At 40.8% G+C, this 24,849-nt stretch overlaps 1 protein-coding gene across 1 annotated transcript in view; it reads right to left on the minus strand.

The window, feature by feature from the left end:
- SLC9A8 (solute carrier family 9 member A8) overlaps positions 1-24,849 on the minus strand; it is a 70,823-nt gene that overhangs the window by 35,092 nt on the left and 10,882 nt on the right. Inside the window, exons 3-7 of the mRNA XM_004370255.2 lie at positions 22,255-22,335; positions 10,342-10,400; positions 5,704-5,787; positions 1,786-1,887; positions 673-707 (exon numbers count right to left, since the gene is read on the minus strand). Of these exons, the coding sequence (XP_004370312.1) occupies positions 673-707; positions 1,786-1,887; positions 5,704-5,787; positions 10,342-10,400; positions 22,255-22,335 (361 nt within the window). The remainder of the gene's footprint in view (positions 1-672; positions 708-1,785; positions 1,888-5,703; positions 5,788-10,341; positions 10,401-22,254; positions 22,336-24,849) is intronic.

Raw genomic sequence — 24,849 nt, forward strand, 5'->3', positions numbered from 1 at the left:
ACTTTCTCAGCACTCAGTCTGGTACCTTCTGAGAGACAGCTGCCTAGGCTGCTTCTTGCTATGCCATTATGGAAATTCCTGGACAGGGCTCCTAGACAGCAGCTTTAATTGCTCACTGGAGTAGCTTCAGACTGAGGGGGACGTCCACAATAGAGCCCTTGGCCCTGCCTATCCCCTCCTCCCTGCCGCTTGGTGGGAATTCCAGAGAGATTTCCACTTCACACCTCCTCCAGCCCATCCCACATCTATCTGGAAGACAACTTTTCCTTAGGGCTAGTGAAAAGATTTAGAAATTAGTTGAAGATGATTCTTAGTAGTAAGACAATGGTGCAGTGCATGTGTGTGTATGGGGAGGGTAGCTGATTGACCAGAGTTACTCCCTCCAAAGTGTAAACTAAGTGAATCATTTTAATCAGAAATGTTTTCACTAGGGATCTTCAAAACTCCTCACTATAATTTTGATTTAATTCAGAGACACGAATTAATTCAGAATAGATTTGCTACAGAAATCATCAGTTAAAAAAGAGAGAGAGAGAGACAGACAGACAGAAAGAGAGAGACAGAAAGAGAGAGAGGTGGAATAGAGAAGTACTACACCCAGGAGGCAATGCAGAGAAAACCGCCCCCAGTCTGAGAAGCAGGCACACGGGTGTTACAGCATGAAGGATTTACCTGTCTGTCATGTTGAGTTTAGAGATTACATCAGCCTGTAAAATAAAGCACACAAACACACAGACAGAAAAAAACTCCCTGGAGAACAGCCAAGAAGATTAAAATGCCCATTAATGCTGTATTACAAACTAATAAGGACGGTAATCTTCAGTCCCCAAACTATTTGAAAAATAAAGAACTCCCAAGGCTTGGTTTAAGCGTGCATTCCGTCACCACACAAAAGTAGGGCAAAGAATGCTACACTGTTTAAGCCCAATTAACCACAGTTTTCTCCTCTAAAATTTACTCCTATTTGATATTAGAAGCTGAGCAATGAAGGCGGCAGCGTAACAGACAGATTTCTTTTGGAGCCACCGAGGCAGCAATAAAGGTAAAAACCAGATGGAATGGGCTTTAGTCTATAGCTAGCAAAGGGAAACAACAGGTCTGACACACGGTAAGAGAAACCCGCCCGTTATCCAGAAGCCTGAAACTCAAAGTGAGATTACAGAACTGGGGCAGGCAAACTTTCTATAACTGACAATGATGGAAAAGAACCGCCATGCATAATGCAAAACTACAGATTCCTAGGTTTGTCTGGTTGAAATTAGTGCAAATTAATTCGAACGCCAAAGAGCGAAACACCCAATTGATGGCCCTGGGAAGGGGCTTAGCAGTGCTGGAAATCCAGAGTACATAATTTACAGAATTGAGTGAACAGATTTGGAATCATCTTTGATTTAAAAAATGTAAATTTTTATGAAAAAATAACATCCAACCATCACTTGGTCTACCTGACAACACAAGTGATGCTATAATTTGAAGATCTTGATGATACACATTCTATTTTTAGGTATTCCAACACTTAATATTGTACTGATGCGCAATTAAGATCAAATGCTTTTGGCTAATGGAAAAGACTCACTCAATTCTAGATACCAAAGTTCTTCCAGGACACTTAGAAACAACTTTAACATGCCTTTAACTGTGCCTCATGGGAGTATGGATTTCCTTCCAAGAGGGCATTTTACCCCAAAAATGAAAACTCAGGCCCCTTGGTGGGGGTGGGGTCCTTACCCCAGCCTCCCTGTACTAGCTCTAACAATGTAAGATTTTCAAATGTGTTTTTCTTACCTGACCCAGAAAATAAATTCCTCCACCTACTACAAAAGCGGAAATTGCCGTACCAAAAACAGCAAACAGGGTGATGGAACCAATATTTTGAAAGAAGTTACCCTGTTTGAAAGAGAGGAAAGTAAAGGAAATCATTAGAAAAGCCGGTTCAGTCAGTGACGGCACGGCCCCCCACCTGGCTGCCCTCCTCACGTGCTGATTCTCAGCAAAGGGCACCTGGCAAGCTGGAAACCTGGGAGTCCTCCCTCATCCCCACGTCATCCAGAGCCAAGGCCTGTGCCTTTACCACCTCCACGTCACTCACCCCTCCCTGCTCCTCTCCATCGCCATCCACCGTCCTAGCCCAAGCCACCATTACCTCTCACTGGTCCACTGCAGTAGCTTTTTTTAAAATTTCCTCACAACCATTCCTGGACCCTTTTATTCCACTTTCCAAGTACTTCCAGAATGATCTTTGCAAAAGACAAATCTGGTTATGCTGCCTTCACCCTGACCCCTCCCCTCCTCCCACTGGAACTGCACTAAGGCTAAATCCTAACCAAAGTCTGGGTAGCTGGACCCCTATGAAGGCCTCTAACCCATCTGGCACCATGCTCTCCTTTGTTCTCTGGGCCCTGCTCACACTGGTGGTTTTTTTGTTCCTCAAGCAGGTGGTGCTCCCTCTAGACATAGGGTCTTTGTACATGCTGCTCCCTCGACTCGGACCACTCTTCTTCCCTCTGTGCTTGGTGAACTTTAATCATTGTAGGATTCTGATTCGTCCTGAAGGAAGCCTTCCCTGATTCTTCAGCCAGGTCAGATCCTATTCTGTGCTTTTAATGCACCAGGAACCTCTCTTGGTAGTACTGGCTGAATTTTACATTTATTTATGTAATTATCTAACTGATGTCTGTCTTGCCCAGTAGGCTGCAGGCTCAAAGCAGGCAGTGACCACACCTGCTTTTGCACAACACGGTCACAGACATAATGCCTGGCAGATGGAAGATGTCCAATAAATATGTACTGGATGAATTAACTGTTTCATTTCTGAGCACAGTGCAAAATCCACACAAGTGAATGTTTCATTAAATTAAGAAAAAGATGCACTGTTAAAAGGTCAAGATAAAAAGTCTATTACTAGAAACTCCTTTTTGCTGTCCAGGTCTTTTCAACAATTTATTTCACTCCATTCGTATCATCATCAAATAGGACAGATTAAAGTATGTTTCCATCTATACTTCACAGCATTTAACAGAAAGTAATCCAGTCCAAGTAGCATGGAAACATCTTTCAAATTTCCATAAAATGGAGGAAATTAAGCTGCTTATTAGAATCCTGGGGACACCACGTAGGAACAGCCACCAAGGAGTCTTTATGATCCTTGGCTGTGGGTATGGACATGGAATCCTGCCTTTTACTTGGAAAGTCACTGACACCAGGAGTTGATATTTTAAAGCTCACTTCAAAAGGGTCCTCAGTTCAACACTGATGGCCCCATAAGCCTATTAGGAAGTTTCTTTGCTTCATACTTTACAATTTTGATTTGGCTGCCCTAATGTGATGTTCAACTCTTTCGTCTGGCATATCAATCTTTAGCATACAAGGAACATTGAAATAAGTCAAGGAAAACAATGATTTGTTTTTTCTAAATAAATGGCTTTCATCTACTATTTTAATTCCTTTGAACATAGAGGCTTTACTTCGTAATTTAAAAATAGGCAGAATTAATCAGTCTTGGTCTATTGTTCCACGGCCGTCGAGTTGATCCCGACTCATTGCCATCCTATAGGACACAGCAGAACTGCCCCATGAGGTTTCCAAGGCTCTGCTCTTTACGGAAGAAGACTGCCACATCTTTCTCCCTCGGAGCAGCTGGTGGGTTCAAACCGCCGACCTTTTGGTTAGCAGCCACCGAGTGCTTAACTGCTGCGCCTCCGGGGCTCCTCTTTTGGTCTATTTACAGGGATCTAATTTTGATATAATTCATGTAGCTGGTTAATATTAATTTAGATACTGAAAATTTATACAAATTCAAGTTACTACAGTTACATAAAGCAACTGCTACATAAAGCAAATCTATCTGCTTCTCTCTGGCATAGTTAGCATCTTATTCTTTATACGACATTTATAACTTAAAGAACCAGTAGCTGCCTAGTCAATGGGCATCAATTGATGCCAATCTTACTGAAGTTTGTATTCCATGAGCAAATATACATTAGCAAATACAGCAATATTAAAATAGATGAAACATTCCAAGTCAACTTCCTGTCTTCTTTGGGGAAGGGTAGGAAGTAGACAAAAGCCTCTGAACTGGCATTTCTCAGACTGACATTAGTCCCTTTCATATACATTTTTACATTTTCTGCTGGAAGGCCATCTTCAAAGAAATGTTTTTCTAAGAAACTATTGTTTTCTTCAAATTTTATCTCCACTCTCTTCAGAAAAAATAGACTATAAAAACTTTACATGTTCTAATAGTCAAAATGTCATGTTTTTAGGTCAAAATCAAATCAACTTCCTAAGCACTGTTTTGAAACATTTTCATAATCTTCTGCTTAGTTCTTTTAAGACTTGTGTACAAAATGAAAGAGTGAAAGAGAAGTTGACCTTCATTTCTTTTTTGCTTGTTTCCTTTTTAACAATTATCTGATGTCGGTAATGGTTTGTAAGACTTGGGAATTTTTCGACATTAAACTTCCTTTTCACTTTTTCTTTTGACTGACATATAATAACTTTAAAAAAAAATTTAGACTGAACATCTTAGAATATTTTTTGCTTTAGTACCCAGGTGGACAATTAAAGATTTAATTTGTATGTTTTTAACCACAGCTCTCTTGAATTAAGTTAAATAAAATACAATATTATTATTAATAAAAACAAGAAGAACTGCTACCAGTATTTAGTGTGGTGGGTGCTTTGCAGGCCTTCTTTCCTTTCATGTAAACCTCAAAGAAACATGGGAGGTAGGGTTCTTAGGTGTTTTCGTTTTGGTATTTTGTTTCTACTCCACCAAAAAGGAACCTCTAGGGGGCAGAGCATGATTAGAACTAGCTTCCTCTGCCCCCATGTCCTGGTTTTTTCCTTTCTCCAAAGGTTGGCCAACCTTGGTCCTTTATACCTTCACAATTGTTTTGTCACATCCACAAAACAGCTGTGGTATTAATATTTTAAGTTGAATCATCTTTTTACTTTAAAACTTAAATACATTTATATTTGAAGTAAACTCACAGACAAGGAAAAAACCCCCCCACACACAAAAAGTATAAAAGTGAGAAGTTCCTCCACCTGAAGCAGAGGGGCCGCTGGGAGATGGAAGGCAGAGACCAGAAATGCCAGGGCAGAGCGCTGGGCAGACGCCAGTGGCGCCACACTCCAGGGCCAGGAGCCAAAAGTAGGTGGGGTAACCATCGCACTGGGTGAGGGCAGGTGGGCCAGGGAGAGGGGTGAAAGAGATGGAGGCTGGGGGCTGAGGAGGAATGTAGCTGGGGGCTGAGAGGGGAAACACTAAAGGATGGATGGGCCAAAGGAGGGGCAGAGCCCCAGAGGGTGAGCTGAGAGAAGCAACAGGCCTGGGACACATGTCCCTGCTGTCACAGGCCAGTCTGTCCTCTTACTATGTGTCAGTCTGTGTCCTAAAGCGGAGTCAAAGTACTGTCTGTGCACCACTAAAAATCACTTTGCCCATCTTTCTGGGCAAAGGACCCCTCTGTGGGAAACACTGGTTCAATAAGCCACACTGCCTGGAACCGTTAAAGCCGTCAATTGATGGTGTTTACTTCTCTACAGCAGGCCAGCTCTGTCATGCACCTAACAGGAAAGACCCATGAACTTCACACAGGTCACTGCTGGTAAATTAAAACCCAAGCCTTCAAGGAACTCGCCTTACCAAACATGAAAAACCATCCAGACGAAAAACACTAACGTGTGCCTGAGTCTTACCTTGTGGAGTGAATATCCTGACTCAAATATAATAGGTGGAAGCAAGAGGAGAAAAAACATGTTTGGACGAAACATTTCTTCTTCCTATAAATACAAAATGAGTCTTTTCAGAGTCATGAAATTTGTGTAATTAAGAAATAAACATAACACCAGGGACATGATAGAAGGGTCTGGATAGAATGGGAGAAAATGTAGAACAAAATTCAAATCCCTAAAAAAGACCAGACCTACTGGACCAATAGAGACTAGAGGAACCCCTGAGACTATTACTCTAAGATAACCTTTGAACTTGGGACAGAAGCTATTTCTGGAGTTTACCTTTCAACAAAATAATAGCATTGGCTTATAAAATAAACAATATCACCTGTGAGTAATGTATTCCCTTAAACAATCAACTATATGAGACCAAATGGTCACCATTTACCCCAAAGCAAAGATGGGAAGGCAAGGAGGGGAAGGGAAGCTAGGTCAATGGAAACAGAACGAACAGAATGGAAATAATGAGAATGCTGACACACTGTGAAAACTGTAACCAATGTCACAGAACAACTTATAAAAAATTGCTAAATGGGAACCAAATTTGCTGTGTAAACTTTCACCTAAAACACAATAAAATATTATTTTTAAAAAAAAGGTATTAATCAAGAGCCAAAGTAATTATTCTTTCAGGGCCTGGCCCAGTGGAAATGTACCCTGTTTAAATAACTACCTGATAGTAAAACTGGGCAGAAGGAGAGATAAATAAATAAACTGTATTTAAAAATGTAGCACAAGTGATTTTAAAATGTGACTGGCTAAAGAAATAGCAGAATTAACTGCTTCTAAACGCAGTTAGTATGCTTTTTATTTTTTAGTAAGGAAACTGATTTCAGTATAGAAAACATTTTAATTCAGATAGAATGCATTCAAAAACAAGCCCAGAATTGGAATCCCCCAAGAAAAAGGTAATGGTAAACTCTAAAACAATCCACTTAGAGGAAGAGTAAATCCTACCAGACCAGTTGCTGTAAAGTTGATTCCAACTCATGGCGACCCCATGGGTGTCAGAGTAGAACTGTGCTCCATAGGTTTTTCAATGGCTGCTTTTTCAGAAGTAGATCACCAGGCCTTTCTTCTGAGGCACCTCAAGGTGAACTCAAACCTCCAACCATTCGGTTAGCAGCTGAGTGTGTTAATCATTTGCACCACCCAGGGACTTCGAGTAAACCCCACACATTTGTAAAAGAGCCACTGCCTTTTCCCGGCCTGTCACAGACAACTCTGTCATATCCCTACATGCAATTGTGATGAACTATTCCCCACCTGATGTCCTTGCCACTTGTAACATGAGTGTAAAGTGATCCCTTTGCCATGCTTTCAGATTCAAATACAAAGTACCATTATGAAACATGTTTCTAGAACATGGCCATCTTTGTGGGGGATGACAATGAGAATTTCATTTCCTATGTTAATATATCTCTTTAATTGTTGGTGGGATTTGGAGAAAATATAGATTGGTCCTCAAACCCAAATGACTGCATGCAATTTATAGTCTATTTAATACTGCAAAATCAGGTCCTTTTTCATATGAAAATTTCCATGCTATAATCTTGACAGTCTGATTTCTTGTAAAAATCTCTTTTCAAAAGAATGACTAAATGTAGTTTTACAAATGTACAGCTGTTACCATAAAGACTTGAATAACATTCAAAAATTAAAATAGAAGCAAATGATGACTTCTGAAAATGCCTTATTAAGTTTTAAAATAACTGCATGTATAACAAGCACATGACTCAGACTGCGACTATGTGAAAAGAAACAGGCTGATCTACGTTTTGTGAGGGAACTTACTCTCAGGATCAGCGCAGTGGGAACACTGCATAGATCCCTTTGGGGTTTCAGAAACTAAACCCCGTCCCTGGGAAAAAGGAGACCCCACCTCACAGGGAATGGTGTTACAGAAAGGTCCCAGGCTCCTTTCAGCAATGTCTCCTCCAAAATGGCTGAAGGTTGTTTTAGGTGATACCTGAGCAGTGTGCGTTACATCCTGCTGACCCTACAGACCAAGAAAGTTAGTCCCTTTCAATTCTTTTTTAATCCCAATTAATCCCAGGCACCTCAGTTTGGTGCTACCAGGGCAAACACCTGTCTCCAATGTGCTGATCTCCCTTTTTTCAGACAGCACGCACCTGTACCACTTTGTTCTCATTATCTTTGTTTGAAAGCAGTTATTGGTTTCAAACTTAAAATAGGATTATAATATTCCCTTTAAAATACATGCATACTAAGTAAGAAAGCAAGTAGATTTAAAGGAAAATATTACACATATCACAATACAGACAGTATGTAGGCCCACAGGACAGTTTGGAAACAGAGCTTCATGGAAAGAAAACACCAAGCACCTTCATTACTCCTATCTCCCATTGCTCCCTGCGTCACCTGATTTCTAGACAGGTGTTCTGCTTCCTGCTTTGGCTTTCCACAAATGCCTTCTTCTCCAAGAAGCCTGCCCCAACTATGCCAGCCTAGTAACCTCGCCTTTTTCTGAGGTCACAGCACTGGTTTCCTGGATGGCTCTTCTGGCACTTACACCCGTCACCCAATGTTGTTTCAGTTGTCTGTACTAGCAAATTTTAATATTTTATTATTATTATTTTAACGTGAAAAGTCACATCCACTGAAAAATAAATTCAACAACACTGAAGCATATAAGAGAGAAAGACAACTTCACATGCCCTGACACCCATTACTTAGAACCAAAAAAACCCACTGCCGTCGAGTCGATTCCAACTCATAGTGACCCTATAGAACAGAGTAGAACTGCCCCATAGGGTTTCCAAGGAGCATCTGGGGGATTTGAACTACCAACCTTTTAGTTAGCAGCCGTAGGTCTTAACCACTAAGCCAACAGGTTTCTATTACTTAGAACAGATGTCACAAATTCAAAAGCTCCCCAGGGCCACACAAAAATCACACAAGCCAGCAGTCACTACTTCGTGCCTACTGATAGCTGCTGGCCAGAATGGGGGCCTAGCATTAACAGAGCTTCTGCTTCTTCAGAAGAAGCTAGAAGTTCAGATTTTTATGTGAAATATCCAGAATTTAACATACATAATATTTTTAAATTTTAAATATTGCAAATCAAACAAATGGGTTGAAAAGTGAAATCTACCCATCAGGTTATATCCTGCCTAGGGGTGGAGAAAGGGTTTTTAGCCTGCAACCCCTGCAGGCCAAAAGCATACTACTGTGTTTGGAAGCAGTTCATTCTGCTATTTCCTTTGCCATTCATCTTTTAAAATCACTTGTGCTAGAATGAGGCACCGTTAGGGTTGTTAAAAATAACCAAGTTGCACGAAGGAGAGGTACCATATACCTACCATTTGCTCCAGTGGGTTCTGTCCAGCCCATCGCCCCCACTCCCTCCCCAACTGAGGGAAGTCCATAAATACTAGGTGCTCAGTATACATTTTGAGAACTCATTTAATACACAGAATATTTCCTGAGTATTATTTACAACAGTTTCAAATTGGGTTTTAGGTTGGACCCTAAGGCTTGTTTTGCAAACTGTACACTCTGCCATTTCACAGGTACATTAATCCTAGTACCTGGGAGCTGCATCAGAGCAACCAAAAACCAAACCAAACTCGTTGTTGTCGAGTGGATTCCAACTCATAGCGACCCTACAGGACAGAGCAGAACTGCCCCATAGGGTTTCCAAGGAGCAGCTGGTGGATTCGAACCGCTGACCTTTTGGTTAGCAGCTGGACGCTTAACCACTGCACCACCAGGGCTCTGCATCAGAGCAGGAGGGGCACAAATGTAATACATTTTAATTGTAATTCTTTAATTTTTTTGAAATGGACCTTATAAGCAACCCTATTTCTTTCCCCTCCACAAAATCAACTTTGTAAGATCCTTTTTAATCTCTCTCTACTCAATATGGAGACTCAAGCTTCAGCTGAAATTCAAGTTTCAATTAGTCCTTGTACCATAAGATGCTGCTCACACCCTGATAACCATTGTGTAAATACAGGGTATGTGCCTCAGCAATGGAACACTGCAGAAAATACTGACTAGGCAAGGCCAGACAGGTGGATGCAGCACACAACTCAGCAACTTTCTTCCTAGCTCTGTGATGCTGGACCTTTCCCAGCCTCTCTGAGCGTTAGTGTCTTCCTCTGTAAAAACAGGATGATAATACCTGGTTGTCAGGAGGACAAGGTGAACTAAAGCATATCAAGTCCCCTGTAAGCTCTGCGGTGCTGGACAAACATGCTTTATGATCCTCAACCATCAGAATGGAATTCAGAGCAATAAACATTGTTTAATGCTAATTAGATTCTCCCCGCACCCGCAAAGTGGGTTAGATGAGAGCTATAAAAATGCAAATAAATAACAACAAAACCTGACACTGAGGGCTCCCATGTTCACTTGTAACTTTGTGAGATTTATGTTTTCTCAAAAAGCTCAGATGTAAAGATAACAACCCAAACTTATAGAATGTTAAAAAAAAATTCTTTTGAAGTTACTGGGACACTATGAACAACTTCATTGATAAGTCATGATAAGCAAGCCAGCACAGCCATCGGTGTTACTAAAATTAAGAACCAACAAAAATTGTGAATATATTGAATATGAACAGTCGGGCAAACCTACCTTCCAATTTGCCAGTTTTTTAAACTCTATAATCTTTATAACAGCTCCCATGAGGATACCTAGGAGAGAAAAAGTAAAGTTTAACATAAACTTAAAATATGAGAAAGATCACTCAGGTTTATTATTCTAGAGAAACTGCTCATTATTCATCACGCCTCTGAACGACTTTTATGGAGTTCTGCAAGTTTTATGTCTGAAAACGTTTAAGAATGGAAATAAATGTGAAGTTTTATGAGTCACGTGGTTCGTCACTTGCATTCCAGGGAAACACACTATAATGAAGTCTACAAAAATTTGGGAGGAGAAAAAAACTATACAAAGCAATACCCAAGGACAGTCTGCCTGGCCCAGGAGATTTAATGCCTGTCATTGTTGCTACATTCACCCATTTTCGAAGTGAAATGGCAGAAGGCTTAAAGGCTAAGTTTGCCTTGTACTCCTTCTTTCTACCATTTTCAAAAAGGAATCCAAGGAGCACTTTCTCAGGCTCAGATGGCAGTTCTACGCAGAATATTTACTTAGAGATACAACCCAAATACTGAAAATAACCTCAAGTGAAAATTCTATGAAATTCCTGGAACAAAACAGACCATCTAAGTTCAGGCAAGTTTCCATAAAGCTGACAGGCTTATTACTCTCTCATAAATAACCTACCAAAAATAATTCTCCAAGAAGCACCACGGGTGCTGGCACATCAGAATTGCCATGGGAGCTTTTTATAAAGTAAAGACACCCAAGCAGAACTCCAGACAGGCTAAATCACAATCTCTGGTGGGGGTGAGACAAAGCAAGCTGGAAGACCACCGCCATAGATGCTTGAAGACAAAGACTTCCCATTCCCTTACCAAAGGAGGAGCTTTCCTTTTCCCACCAACAACATCCAAAAAACCAACCCATTGCCCTCGATTCCGACTCACAGCAACCTACTGGACAGAGTAGAACTGCCCCATAGGGTTTCCAAGGAATGACTGGTAGATTTGAACTGCCAACCTTTTGGTTAACAGCCAATCTCTTAACCAGTGAGTCACAGGGCTCCACCAACAACATAGGGCTGAAAAAATATATCTTATTGGGTGGAGTGGAGAAACAAACACCAGGACATAGAAGTTTATTAGGAAAAGGACCTGCACCAACACTAGTTGCTGTGTGTTTGGGGGAAGTGCGGGAAGTTGAGGTGAAAAGAGGAGATAAGTAATTTTTACTGCACAAACCTCTGTACTATTTGAATTGTTACGTATTAGTAAGACAATAAAATATACGTATGTATTTTTTAAAAGGGACCAAGATAAAATATATACCAAGAAATAGTTGTACATTTACTTGCTAGGTGGCAGGAAAGGCTAACGTAGTCCTCCTCAGCACTCATTCTAACCCAGCTCCAGCTACGACTCCCCAATAGCTCTTTCCTTCTATTTTCAAATTAGATATTATGTTTTAAGGACTTTAAAAAACAGTTTTCGTTAACCAAACAGTTGATGAATACTTTGTAAAACGTTATAAATAAGACAAAAGTTCCTTTTGATCATATCCCACCCCCTTCCTCCATCTTACTTCTCCCTCTTCTTGCCCCAAGGTAACCAACCATCTTGATGAGTCTGGCAATCTTCTACACTTTAAAATGATGAAGTTTACAGTACGTGAATTATGTCTCAATTTTTTTTTAAAGTCACAATTTTCTAGCCATCCCCCCACTGATAGGTGTCTTCAACTGCTGGTGTGAAAAGTGGTTTTGAAGTGAACACTCTTGCACATGCCTCGTGTTTGTTTCCTTCCCTAGGGCAGATCCAGGGCAGATGAATTAAAGGCATGAGCATTTTCATTCCTGAAAATGTTGCCCAATTGTCTTCCAAAGTGGCTGCACCAATTTCACACCACTGTTTGAGAGTATCCCCACATCCTCACCAACGCCGGCTAAGCGTCATACTTCAACATTTTTACCAAAATGTGGTACTTTAAGGTTTCAATTTGCACTTTCCTGAGTACTACAGAAGCTGAACCTCTTTTCAAGGTTTCAGATTTCATTTTTAAGGCTAGTCCTTTCTGCTCTATGAAAACCTCAACTTTCTTCTTCCTTTATAAATGTATAAACACACACACAAAAAACCCATTGCAGCAACCCTATAGGACAGAGAAGTAAAACTGCCCCATAGAGTTTCTAAAGCTGTAATCTTTCTGAAAGCAGACTGCCACATCCTTCGCCCCTGGAATGGCTGTGGGTTTGAACCACCAACCCTTTGGTTAGTAGTCGAGCGCTTAACCTCTGCATGACCAGGGCAATGTATATATCAAATTTTTAATACCATGGTGAAAGCTTTTGTAATTACACATCAAGCAGTTACATTTGAAAATCAGTAATTATTCTGTTGCCTAAATCTATGTCTATATTATTATTTATGAGACACTAAGAAGCTTTGTAGGACCCTGATGGTGCAGTGGTTAAAGTGCTTGGCTGTTAACTGAAAAGGTCAGCAGTTCAAATCCACCAGCTGCTCTGTGGGAGAAAGATGTGGCAGTTTGCTTCCAATAAGATTACAGCCTTGGAAACCCTACGGGGCAGTTCTACTCTGTCCTATAGGGTCACTATGAATAAAAATCAACTCAATGGTATACAGGTTTTTTTTTTTAAGAAGCTCTGTAAAATATGATATGATATTATTATTATTACTTGGGTAATCCTTTCAAGATGCCCTAGGGCTAAACTATAATGTGGCATTAAATTGGCAAACTATCCCTTTAGCTTTTAAGACTGAGGTTCAACGATAGGGCAAATTAATCTACTCTACCAAGGAAATTAATTTATACCACACAATGGGCCAGCAGATAGAAACAATGGCCTAGATACAAGGGTCTTCAATTTTTTAGAAAATTGTACATTCCTATCACTAAAAAGAATCTGAGCATGCACCTTCAAGGTACACTTAAAAAAAGTTTTTATACAACAATAAAAAATTTAAAGATAAATAAAAAATTTTAATTATATACAAGTGCTACTGTACTAATATTTTTTAAAATACACACAAAAAATAGAAAATATAAAAGAACGAGATTAAGAAATAGAAACACAAGTTCTAATTTTTTTTTTGTCCCCAGTGGATCTTCGTGCACACACCTCATTGTGGACATCACTGTCGTCATTCAGAGGACCAGGAGCAATTAATAATTATTTGTTGAGCCCCTTCTTCCAGGATTTGTCACTTTACATTACTTCTAATCTTCAAGAGAGTACTGAAGGGAAGAAGGTTCAGAGAGCTTAAGTAGCTTGTATTAGGGCACATGGCCAGCCAGTGACCCTGGACTGGTTTGATGTGCCAGTCTTTTACTCCACCCCATTCTGGCCTTATCTTGCTCTAAAATAAAGCATGATTATGAAAAAAAATCAACTTCTGTTTTTGCTATATTCAACAGATGACACTGGGCGGTATAATTATTTCATTTTCATTCCTTATAGATTCCAGTCCAAAACATATAAACAGTGACTCAACACTATATAAACCCTGTTGCCCTTGAGTGGGTTCCAACGCATGGCAACCCTACAGGACAAAGTAGAACTGTCCCAGAGAGTTTCTAAGGGGTGCCTGGTAGATTTGAACTGCCAACCTTTTGGTTAGCAGCCACAGAACTTAACCACTTTGCCGCCAGGGTTTCTAGCACTATATGGACAGTAAGAATAAATACGTGAACTCAACTAATAGATGAAAAGAATAGTAAAAAGGAAAAGAACACACACCAAAAACATAATATAAACTCAAAGTAAACCAAGCAGGCATCTAATATATACGTATATGCCTGCACATAATTTTGTAAGAGAACGAAGCGTGATAAAAATAGTTGAAGCTTTCAGTGATTAGGATTTTTCTTTTTTCTGTATTGTTGTTTAGCTGTGCAAAAAACTGCTTTTCAAGAAAAAAACATATGCCCAAATTATAGAATTCCATAAAGTGTATAAAGTATCCTGGGAACTCTGAACAAGGGCCAAGGAAATATCTTTAGAACTTCAGGTTGATATTGGGTTTTTTAAACAAAGAATGAAAAAAGTCTGTTCATTCATTTGAAAATACAATAAAGTAGAAGGGAGAAAATATGCTTTTAGAAAGCAGATAGTCATTTTCTACACCAACAATTCCTTAGGAAGTCTGAACACTTAACCATAACACAAAAGACCAATACCTTCTTTAAATGACTGCAGACTTAAAAGTAACTTTGGACTGGAAGAGGTAGGCTAGGAAAATTTATTCCTGTAAGAACGAAAACTCCACTTGCTCTGGCAGCTTCATCTGGGTTCTTTTTTGGCACAAAAATTGGAAGTTCTTGAAACTGTGGACATCTCAATATTTTGTTACACTTTGCTCCAGTAGAAGGAAAAAGTTTTCCTTCCATTTATACAGCTTAATGAAACACAGAAATATTTTGATAGCTGTATCAGCATTTTAAAATCCTAATCAAATGTCCTCTAATACAATAAAAAATACTTTCTGGACACCAGCATTCTTTGCTTTCTAATCACCTAAGTTAGCAAATTAGTATTTAAAGCAAGACTTCTCACTTTCCATCCCCTCTCCTGAGACATGGCTAGTCAGCCTACCACAGTGCTGCTACATCAATGAAGAAATGAACCTTGGCTGGCCCCCCATCACTACTCCACCCCACCTCCCATTCTAGGGTGGCCACCACATGATCAGAGTCCATCCTATGACTTCTGGTGGGACCAGAGAGAGGACAAGGCCACTCTTCCCACGCAATTGCTACCATAAGGATAAGAAGCCTGAAGCTGTAGGGGCCTACTGCCTGGAGAGAGCTACCGGAGAGTGACATCAAAACTAAGGGAAGCACTGTTGAAAAATGGAGAGGAACTGAGTCCAGGACACTTAATCCAGCTAAGCCTGAAGCTAGCCCTACCGGTAGTTCTTTCAGTTACTTGAGCCAACAGGTGTGCCCCCGCCCCCATTCCTTTCCTTTGAATCCATTTGAATTGGGTTTTGTCCCTTGAACGGGAAAAGTCCTACATCAGTTAAGACTCTTTAGGCTGCAGGTAAAAGAACACCTAAATCACTTAAATAGGTGTATATTATTGCATATAAAAGTAGCTCCGAAATAGGTAGCTCCATAGCTATTAATTCAACAAAACAGCAATGCAATCAAGAATCCGGGTTTCCCATCTATCCCCTTGGCAATCCTTAGCATTCTGTCTTTTGTCTTTGAGCCATAGTGGTTGCAAGATGGTTACCAGTGCTCTGACCATCAAATCCTCATACAACCACATCACAGGGAGAAAGGTGGAATTTCTCTTCTATTTTTATCAGAGGAAAATATTTTCCAGGACTCCTCACCCCCAGCACACTTTGCCATGGTCTTACCGGCCAGAACTGGGTCTCACACTGCCTTGCTGCTCCCATACCTCTCAACTAAATCACTGGCAAAGGAGACTGAAACTACCATGATGGCAAAGACCAATCTTGACTTGGAGGGGCCCATCTTCCTTGAGCACACTGGGGCAAGACACCTGATCAACATCAGGGTTCTATTTTCAAGGAAGAAGAGGGAAATGACTCTTGGGCAGGCAACCAACAAAGTCTGCTATGAGTCCTAACACATGCACCGGTGTTCACTGACCTGCAGTTACCCAAACACCCAAGAGACGGTCTTCACTTGGCATCCCAAACCAAATCAGAAGAACCATAATTTTAACATGTGCTCAGTACCTAAATACATACCAACTACAGTTCTTATTCTTAAGAAACTATGAAACTCTGCAAAACTGTAAATTCCTTGGGGTGTGGCTTTTTTAAGCCTTTGCTGAATGCCCCAGAATAATGGGGTATTAGCTATGTAGGTTATTTTCAACATGCCTAATAGCAGGAAAGGAATGTTAATGAAGGATCTTTGCATTCTTAGAGCTCTAAGGCGATCTCATTAGCTAAGGTTGTTAGAATCTGCCCAGATGTGCAGTTGAAGAGCCTGCTAAATAGAGAACAGGAACTCTCTGAGTAAAACGGGTTGCCAACTCTTTACTGACAATCAATAGTATCCAGTGAACTGTGTCCTCCCTCCAAAAATGTGTGTCAGCTTGGCTAGGACATGATTTCCAGTATTGTGTGATTGTCCACCATTCTGTCATCTGATGTGATTTTCCTATGTGCTGTAAACCCTACCTCTATGATGTTAATGAGGCAGGATTAAAGGCAGTTATGTTAATGAGGTAGAACTTAATCTACAGGATTAGATTGTATCTTGAGTCAATCTCTTTTGACATACAAAAGAGAGAAGCGAGCAGAGAGGAGGGGGACCTCATACCACCAAGAATAAAGAACCAGGAGGGGAGTGCGTCCTTTGTACTCAGGGTCCCTGAACTGAGAAGCTTCTAGCCCACGGGAAGATTGATGACAAGGACCTTCCCTAGAGCAGACAGAGAGAGAAAGCCTTCCCCTGCAGCTGGCACCCTGAATTCGGCCTTCTAACCTCCTAAACTATAAGAGAATAAACTTCTGTTTGTTAAAACCATTCACTTGTGGTATTTCTGTCATAGCAGCACTAGATAACTAAGACATCCACTACCCTCTCCTCCTTAAAATATGGCACCACCTGGGGTTAATGAGGCTTAAATGACATGGCAATGTAAAAGCTCATAGGCCAGAATGTGGCACTTCGTAGATTTATTTATTCATTCAACAAGTATTTACTTACTAAGTGCCAGACCCTGCTGTAGGCACTGGGAATGCCGCAGTAAACAAAAGTGACAGAAACCCCTGTCCTAATGGAGTTTAGATTCTAGTGAGGATGCTTCAGTTGTTACTCATGAAATATTTGCTGCATATGAATTCTATACATCATAGGAACTCAGTATTTGTGGAAGAAGTGATCCTGAACTGGAGTGTATGGCTTACCAAGCAGAGACCAACCAGTTTTGGTATGTGATTACAGAGAATGAGAAGCATGGTATCAGCAGGCCGGAAAAATGAGAGGCTCAGAATTAACATTATGCAGAGGCACCACAGCACAGTGGGTCAGGAAGACATGGTCTGAGTCACAGCTCAGCCACTCCCTAGCTGTGCGACTTAACAGCAGGCTCTTTCACCTCTCTGGACCTTGGTTTCCTCAAATGTAAAGTGTAGTTAGCAGCTGTACCTGAGTTATTCAGCTTCTAGCACCATAACTGGCTCAGATCAAGCATTCAACAAATGTTGATGATAACCATTACCACGATTATTATTATACATTTAAGATTGCTGGCAGGCGTTGCGAAGATGGCAGAGTAGTCAGAAGCTTCTGGTGGACCCTCTTACAACAAAGACCCAAAAAACAAGTGATTCAATTATATGTGGCAATCTGGGTGCCCTGAACATCAAAGGCAGAGCTGAGGAACTGGACTGAGTGGCAGGGGGAGAGAGAGATGGTTTGGAAGCAGTGAGGAATTGCCAGACCTGACCTGGTGAGAGCCTGAGCCCTTCAGGCCTGATCAGCTCGCGGGTAAGCGGAGAGGTAGGCAAGCAGCCGAGCTCGGGAGGTGCGTTTTCTGCACTGGGAGAGACCCACGCCAGAAAGCCTACACGCTGTGCAGAACCAGTGAGAAGCAGCCCTCCACGAAAGATAAGTACTTGTGTATGGCTTATTGCGAGGATCAAAAACACACCCTTTAGGGAAAAACCTCTCTCCCATTTACCTCCCCGCTCCCCACTCTGCACTGGGTCCTGGACAGGCTTCAGCAATTGCTGAGTCCCCTGGGCCAGAAGTAGGATCTGTCACACACCCGGAGCCATTCTCCCAGCCTTGGGGAGTGAACAAATTAACAAATGGGAAAAATAAACCGCTGGCTCCCCTAAGCCAGGAATCCAGGATAGGCACAGCTCCTTTGCCTATGCACAGGCATAAGGGATCCACGGACTCTGAATGCCTTTCCACCTGCATAGACTTGCGTGGGCCCATCTCAAAAGCGTAGGCCCTCATTACTACAGTACTACAGGGTATATACTGGAACCCTAACTTCAACTGTTTCAGCTGTGAAGTGGCAGATTCTTGACATTTGACACTGCTCTGCCCATTAACTAGGGTCTTCACCTTCCCACATCAGGGGCCTGAGGACTGGTGGCTCCACCCATACCACCTAGCCACCTGTGAAAGGGGCCCATGAATAAGAGGTACCCCCCAGTCCTTACAGCCAACAGCATTAGGTACTCATAGTCTGGCTGCAAAACCCACCCACCTACGTGCTCTAGGGAACAGGGACACACCTTCCTCCTGGACACTAGGGGGTGGCCATCAGCCCCCTGCCTTGCTCAGAGTGTGTCCCCCTGCTGCAGCCAGATGCCTGTGCCTAGACCAATCACCCATGCCTGTCTAGGACTGTAAGTGAAAGCCTACACCACACACTTGGGGGCTATCTACCTGGGTACCTGAGCTGAGTCCATACAGGAGGAGTGGGTGGACTCCTGAGCTCACATACCTGGTAACAGATCTAACCACCTGGTGACAGGACATTAGAGCTTCCAAGGTGCCAATAATCAAACTAGCTCATACAAGCAGCCTATTTAGGCATATCAGAACAAAACAAGAAGCTAGGACACAGAAAGCAAACATAAAATAAATAAATATAATAACTTATTGATGGCTCGGAGACAACAGTCAATATCAAATCATGTAAAGAGGCAATCCATGATGGCTTCAGCAAGCTCCCAAAATAATCTAGAAATTTTCCAGAGGAGGAAAATTTCTTGGAATTACCGGAGGCAGAATACAAAAGATTAATATACGAACTCATCAAAAAATTAGAAAGGAAATTAAGCAAAATGCAGAACACCCAACAGAGGAAATTAAAAAGATTAGAGAAGAGCATAATGACAAATTTAATAGGCTGCAAGAATCCATAGAGACAGCAATCAGAAATCCAGAAGATTAACAATAAAATTTCAGAATTAGACAACTCCATAGAAAGTCAAAGAAGCAGAACTGAGGCAGTGGAAGTCAGAATTAGTGAGAGTGAAGATAAAGTACTTGACACCAACTTACTTGAGGAAAATCAAGCTTGCTGCATATTCAGAACAAGTAATACAACTCTAAACTCTACATATAACTGTAAATGGTCTTCTGTAAAGAATGTAAACAATTTTGCTTGAAATGAAGCAGACAGTTTAAGGTTATAAAAAACATGACAACTTGGCTAGACTTTAGGGTTTGATAAAGCTAAGGTTAGAAGGAATAAAGGAGAATAACAGCAGTACCTAAGGACTTAAACTTAAATAAGCTTAGCTCAGCTTTCCTCAGGGACCGTAGCTGGCCAGCAGTGATGTCATGTTAAGAAAAGTTTGGTTTCAGAAGTCAAAAGTTACTGTGAATTGTGTGCCCTGTAATAAATAATAGCTCAGAGAGGCAGCACAAGGCCCTACCCTCACAACGTTCACAGACTAGTGGGGAAGACAGACATTAGTAGAATAATCACACGAGTTAAACTTGCCACAGTGATGAGCGCTACAATGGAGAAGCGCACTGTGGTGCGACAGCTGATAATGGGGAATCTGACGTGGTCAAGGAAGCTTCTCGGGGGAAGTGACAGGAGAGCTGTGGTCTGAAGGATGAGTTACCGAGGTGAATGCGGGGGGAGATGTGTTCAAGACACAGAGAACAGCAAAGCTCAATCCTGGAGCAGGAGAACAGATGACTAGTACGAGGGCTAAAGGTAGGTCAGTGGGGCAGGAATAGAAGAGGCAAAAGGGGTAGGTGGGGCCAGACCACACAAGGCCTTGTAGATTAGAGTAGTAAGTTCAGAGTGGTAAGTTCATCTTTATTTGGAGGGCAGTGGGAAGCGTGCGTGTGCGTGTGTGCGTGCGTGCGTGTGAGAGACACAATTATATCTGTAATCAGTAAAAGGATGGCTCTGGCTGCTGGGTGGCAATAGACCGGAGTAGATGTGGGGAGATCAGGCAGGAGCTGGCCACAAAAAGGAATAAAGTACTGATACATCTATAACACAGATGAATCTGGGGAACATTAAATGAAAGAAGCCAGTCACAAAAGCCATATATTTCATGATTCAATTTATATGAAATACCCAGAATAGGCAAATCTACAGAGACAGAAAATAGATTAGTGGTGTCCCAGGGCTGTGGAGAAATGGAGGGTTGGGGGTTACCGAGTTTCTTTTTGGGAGGACGAAAATGTTCTAAAACTGATGGCAGTGATGGTTGTACAACTCTGTGACTATATTAAAAACTACTGAATTGTACACTTTAACAGGGTAAATTGTATGGTATGTGAATTATATCTCAATAAAACTGTTATAAAAATAAAATAAACCAGCACATGAGATTTTTTATAAAAATAGAGGGGAAGGAGACAGAGTATAGACAAGGTATTCTAGAAGCACAAACAGGAGCTGAATTCTGATGGAGGATGAGGGGGGCTTTAGAAGGGAGATGACATTTGACAAGTCACCAGGCAGGGAAGCTCACTGCAGGCAGGGGGGACAACAGGCACACAAAGGGCCAGAGTATGAAAGCACAATACCTGTTCAGGGAACGAAGAGCAGTCCGGTGGCACTACAGAATAAGACAATGTTTCTCAAACTTTACTTTTTCACCTTCCCTCCATCTCATTTTTGCCATATCTAACTCCAAAACTACTGTTTAATATTTTTCTTTAAATCACCTTGCTTTTAAAACTTCATATTACTGTAAATAGAAAACCAGTGGAACTTGTCATAAATAGGAGACTAACCCCCAAAAATAAATAAACAAAAACAAAATGTTACTAAATTCCAGCTAGATACTGCTGCCTGCCAACGGTTCTAAGCCTATTTAGGCTATTTTAAAAAGGAAGCTTCTCAGGTGTTAAAACACACTAGGACCATACTGAAACTTTCTCCTTGAACCAGACGACTGAAACAAAATTTAAACAAATTGTGTTACAGAACAATCCACATGGCCACAGTTGAGGGAAATAGAGAAAAATGGATCTGGAGGCCAAAAGGCCAGGAAAGAGAGGACTGTGAAATCCAGGTAAACATATGGAGGTGGTGACTGGGGTGTGTGTGTGTATTTTTTTTTTGTGTGTGTAAGTGAACAGAGTCTGAATGTTCATTTCTAAAGCTAACTTTAACCATAGCTATATTGCAAAAGAATTTCTACTCTGTTAAGTAAGATCTAGAAAACAAAGAAAATTAACTTAAGAAAGTATCAGTGATGATAAGGAAAAGTTAAATATCATCAGTAGCCAAGTGGGAACTAGTAAAACTACAATATAATAAATCAGTAAATGTTTCAGCCAACCTTAGTAAAACCTTATTTACTGTGCCTGACGCATCCCCACCCACATCTTAGCTTTGAATTTAAGATTTACTGAAAAGTAAGGTCTCTGCTTCTTCCTTCACTGCTTCAATGAACTTGCATGTGAGTTCACGCCTGTTATTACGCTGATTCATTCACTCCAAATTGAGGCTGATTACCTTAACTGTTAATTGCCATAGGAAACAAGAGAGCCGTAAGTGGGATAGAATGGAATGCTCTCTGAAGACTTTGGATCTGCCCCTGCCATTAATTTAAGTGAGCCATTTCTTCTTCCTAAACTGTAAAGTGAGGGTCCCTTCTGGCTGTGAAATTCAGTAATTCTAGGAATTAACTGCCAATTACTTGCCTTAGCTGAGTTCAACATTAGCATAGCCCAGTAGAAGAGGTCAGTGCACCCCTGAGGGTAGTTCTACTACCGAGAAAGGACCTTGGAGCTGAATAGATGGGGTCACCACCCCTCTAAGCTCCAGTGTTCTCATCTGTAAGATGGGATCATCATATCCTTCTGGCAGGCTGCAGTGAGGATTAAAATGAGATCAGATATGTACTGCACCTCTTGTGGTTCCTGGCACTCAGGAGGCCCTCAAAAAATGGTAGCTATTGTTATGCTTTTACTACAGGATCACCAATATGCACTTACCTAAAGAAACAACAGCAACGCTCTCTGGCAAGAAATGTAATCTGTATCGGATCAGTAAATGCACCAATATGATGCAGATAGCTGTGGGAAAGAATAAGACATTGTTAAAACAGCCCAACTTTGAGTGATAAACACCAAGTTAAAGGCAGTGGTTTCTTCTGGGGAGGCCTCAAGGAAGAAAATGGAATTGGGCAAGAACAAAGTGAATTTTTATGTCATATTTTTAATACCTTATTTCTTGACCTGGAGGTAGACTCACAAGTGCTTATTATATTTTCTCTACACTTGTTTGTATGCCTGAAACTGCTTACTAAAAAATTAGATTTGTTGCTTTTTCAGTGCTTATTGAAAAAGCAACATATCTAATTTTTTAATAAGCTGCTAAACCTTCCATGAGCTTTTAAAATTCTTCAGATTTTCCTGATTCTAAGAAATGCTCAACTTTTCTGAAGAAATCATCAACTGGAAAACTCTAAAGGTAAGGAGGAAGTCAAGGAAATCAATCACTTTTACAAAAACATAACCAAAATAGGGTATGTTGAAACGAGACTGGTTCTCTTTTAATATAGAAGGAAGTGAGAGTGTTTTACAAACAGGAAAAACTAAATTATTTGGTTTGATGACAAGAACATTAAAGACACCTGAAGCTAGGATGCTTACTCCCTGACCCCCAACCGCTGTGTTCTGTGGCTCCTGCTGGTTGAGGGCTTGGCAGGAGCCAGGCACTGTGCTGGGGACTTGTAAATGCTGTCTCATGTAACCCCAACACCCCGCTGAACTATTATTACCCTTATCTCCCTTGATTATGGATGAGAAAACTGTGGCTTAGAGTTCACACCACTGGCAGGTACCGCAAAGCCAGCCACAAGATGCCAACCGTGAGTTCCTCACCACCATGTAACCCCTACCTCCCTCACAGCTGCCTTCATTCCTCAGTCTCCAAAATAGGGTTGTTGCTATTAAAGAAAAAGAAAGAAAGAAAACAAGAGGATGCAACACTGTTTGAAAGGACTAAGTCTTTCTGGGGGGAAAAAGGGTGTATGTTCATGTGTATCATTCCTAAATGTAATGTAATGGTCCAAATGTTGGTGTACACAACTCTTAGTCACCTATATGGCATGTCACCTCACTGAACACAGTATTATTGTAAGAGTGCTAAAAAAAAAAACTTTTTTTTTAAGGGAAGTTTTAAACAATCTATGTGGCTGCTCTCCAGCCACCCCCCTTAATGCCCATAATGACAAATTAGATTTCTTCAGAACCACCAAAAAAGTACCAGGTGGCCAAGGAAGAATGGCTATAAATATAGAAATTCTGTCCTATTTTCATACTGTGCTTTAAACTATCAATCTGTGGTGTTAGTTTAATATAAATATTTAACCTAGTTAGAAAAATCCAACATTAAATACTAACAGCAAGAAAAAAGTTCTGAAAAATAAGCACAATATGTGACCAAAGCTCATGCTTACTGTCTGGGAAAAAGGCAGCAGGCAGATGAGCACTTAAGTAGACAGAAAATTGATCTAGGAGTCGAATCAGTTCCTGCTCTTCCTTCCCACCAAGCAAGATGGAAAAAAAAAAAATTAAATTAAAATGTTCATTCTCATACTCAAATCAAACAACTTTTTTTAGCTTTACGAGCAAAGAGGAAAACTGCCTATCAACAGGGAGAGCTAAATATCAAATCATCAATGGCAAGTAATAGTCTTCAGACATTAAAAAGAACAAGACACAAAAAATGCTAAAATGGAAAAAGATCTCCAATACATTCTGTGAGGTGAAAAAAGCAACTCATAGCACCCCATTTACATTAAAACAAACTCCAAACTCCATGTACCTGTACATGTATACGTGCATATGAATGTACATATGTATAAAACACGTTTTCGAGTATACTTGAGGAAAAAAAACAGAGCAAGAAGGGACAAAAAGTTCTACGTGGAGGCAGGCTGTGTATACCATAAGTTAATGGGCTTCCAAATCTTCATGTCCGAAGCAGTAACTATGGGAACAATATTAAAACATAGAAATGTAAATTTAAATAACTCCATTAAGTTTAATGGCCCATAAAATGTATGTGTCAAATGATGCAATATTAAGTATTGAGTGTAACTCAACAACGACTCACAGTTGATTCTTGTGGAGTCAAAGATCAGCAAGGGTTAAATGTAAGTAAACTGATTTCACCCTCCTAAAGAGTCAAAGGAGCCCCGGTGGCATACTAGTTAAGCACTTGGCTGCTAACCAAAAGGTCAGCAGTGCAAACCCACCAGCCACTCCCTGGAAATCCTATGGGGCAATTCTACTTTGTCCTGTACGGTTGCTATGAGTCAGAACCGAATCAACGGGCACCTAACAAAACAACAAAACAAAGAGTCAAAAGTAGCTGGAGCTTAGGCATCCCCTCTAAACCATCTGTGAATGTACTGTAATCTGTGTCATGCTCGTAAGACACAAAAGGTACAATTTCATTTGACTTAACTAAAATAGTAAACAAAAGTGGAAAATGTGGTCCAGGTCAGGAGTTCCTGGGTGTAAAAGAAACTATAGACTAATTTCTCTTAATTCACTACAGTTGAGATATTTAGTGAGTGA

The sequence above is a fragment of the Trichechus manatus genome, unplaced genomic scaffold (assembly GCF_000243295.1).
Source record: "Trichechus manatus latirostris isolate Lorelei unplaced genomic scaffold, TriManLat1.0 scaffold00008, whole genome shotgun sequence".
Taxonomy (NCBI): Eukaryota; Metazoa; Chordata; class Mammalia; order Sirenia; family Trichechidae; genus Trichechus; species Trichechus manatus.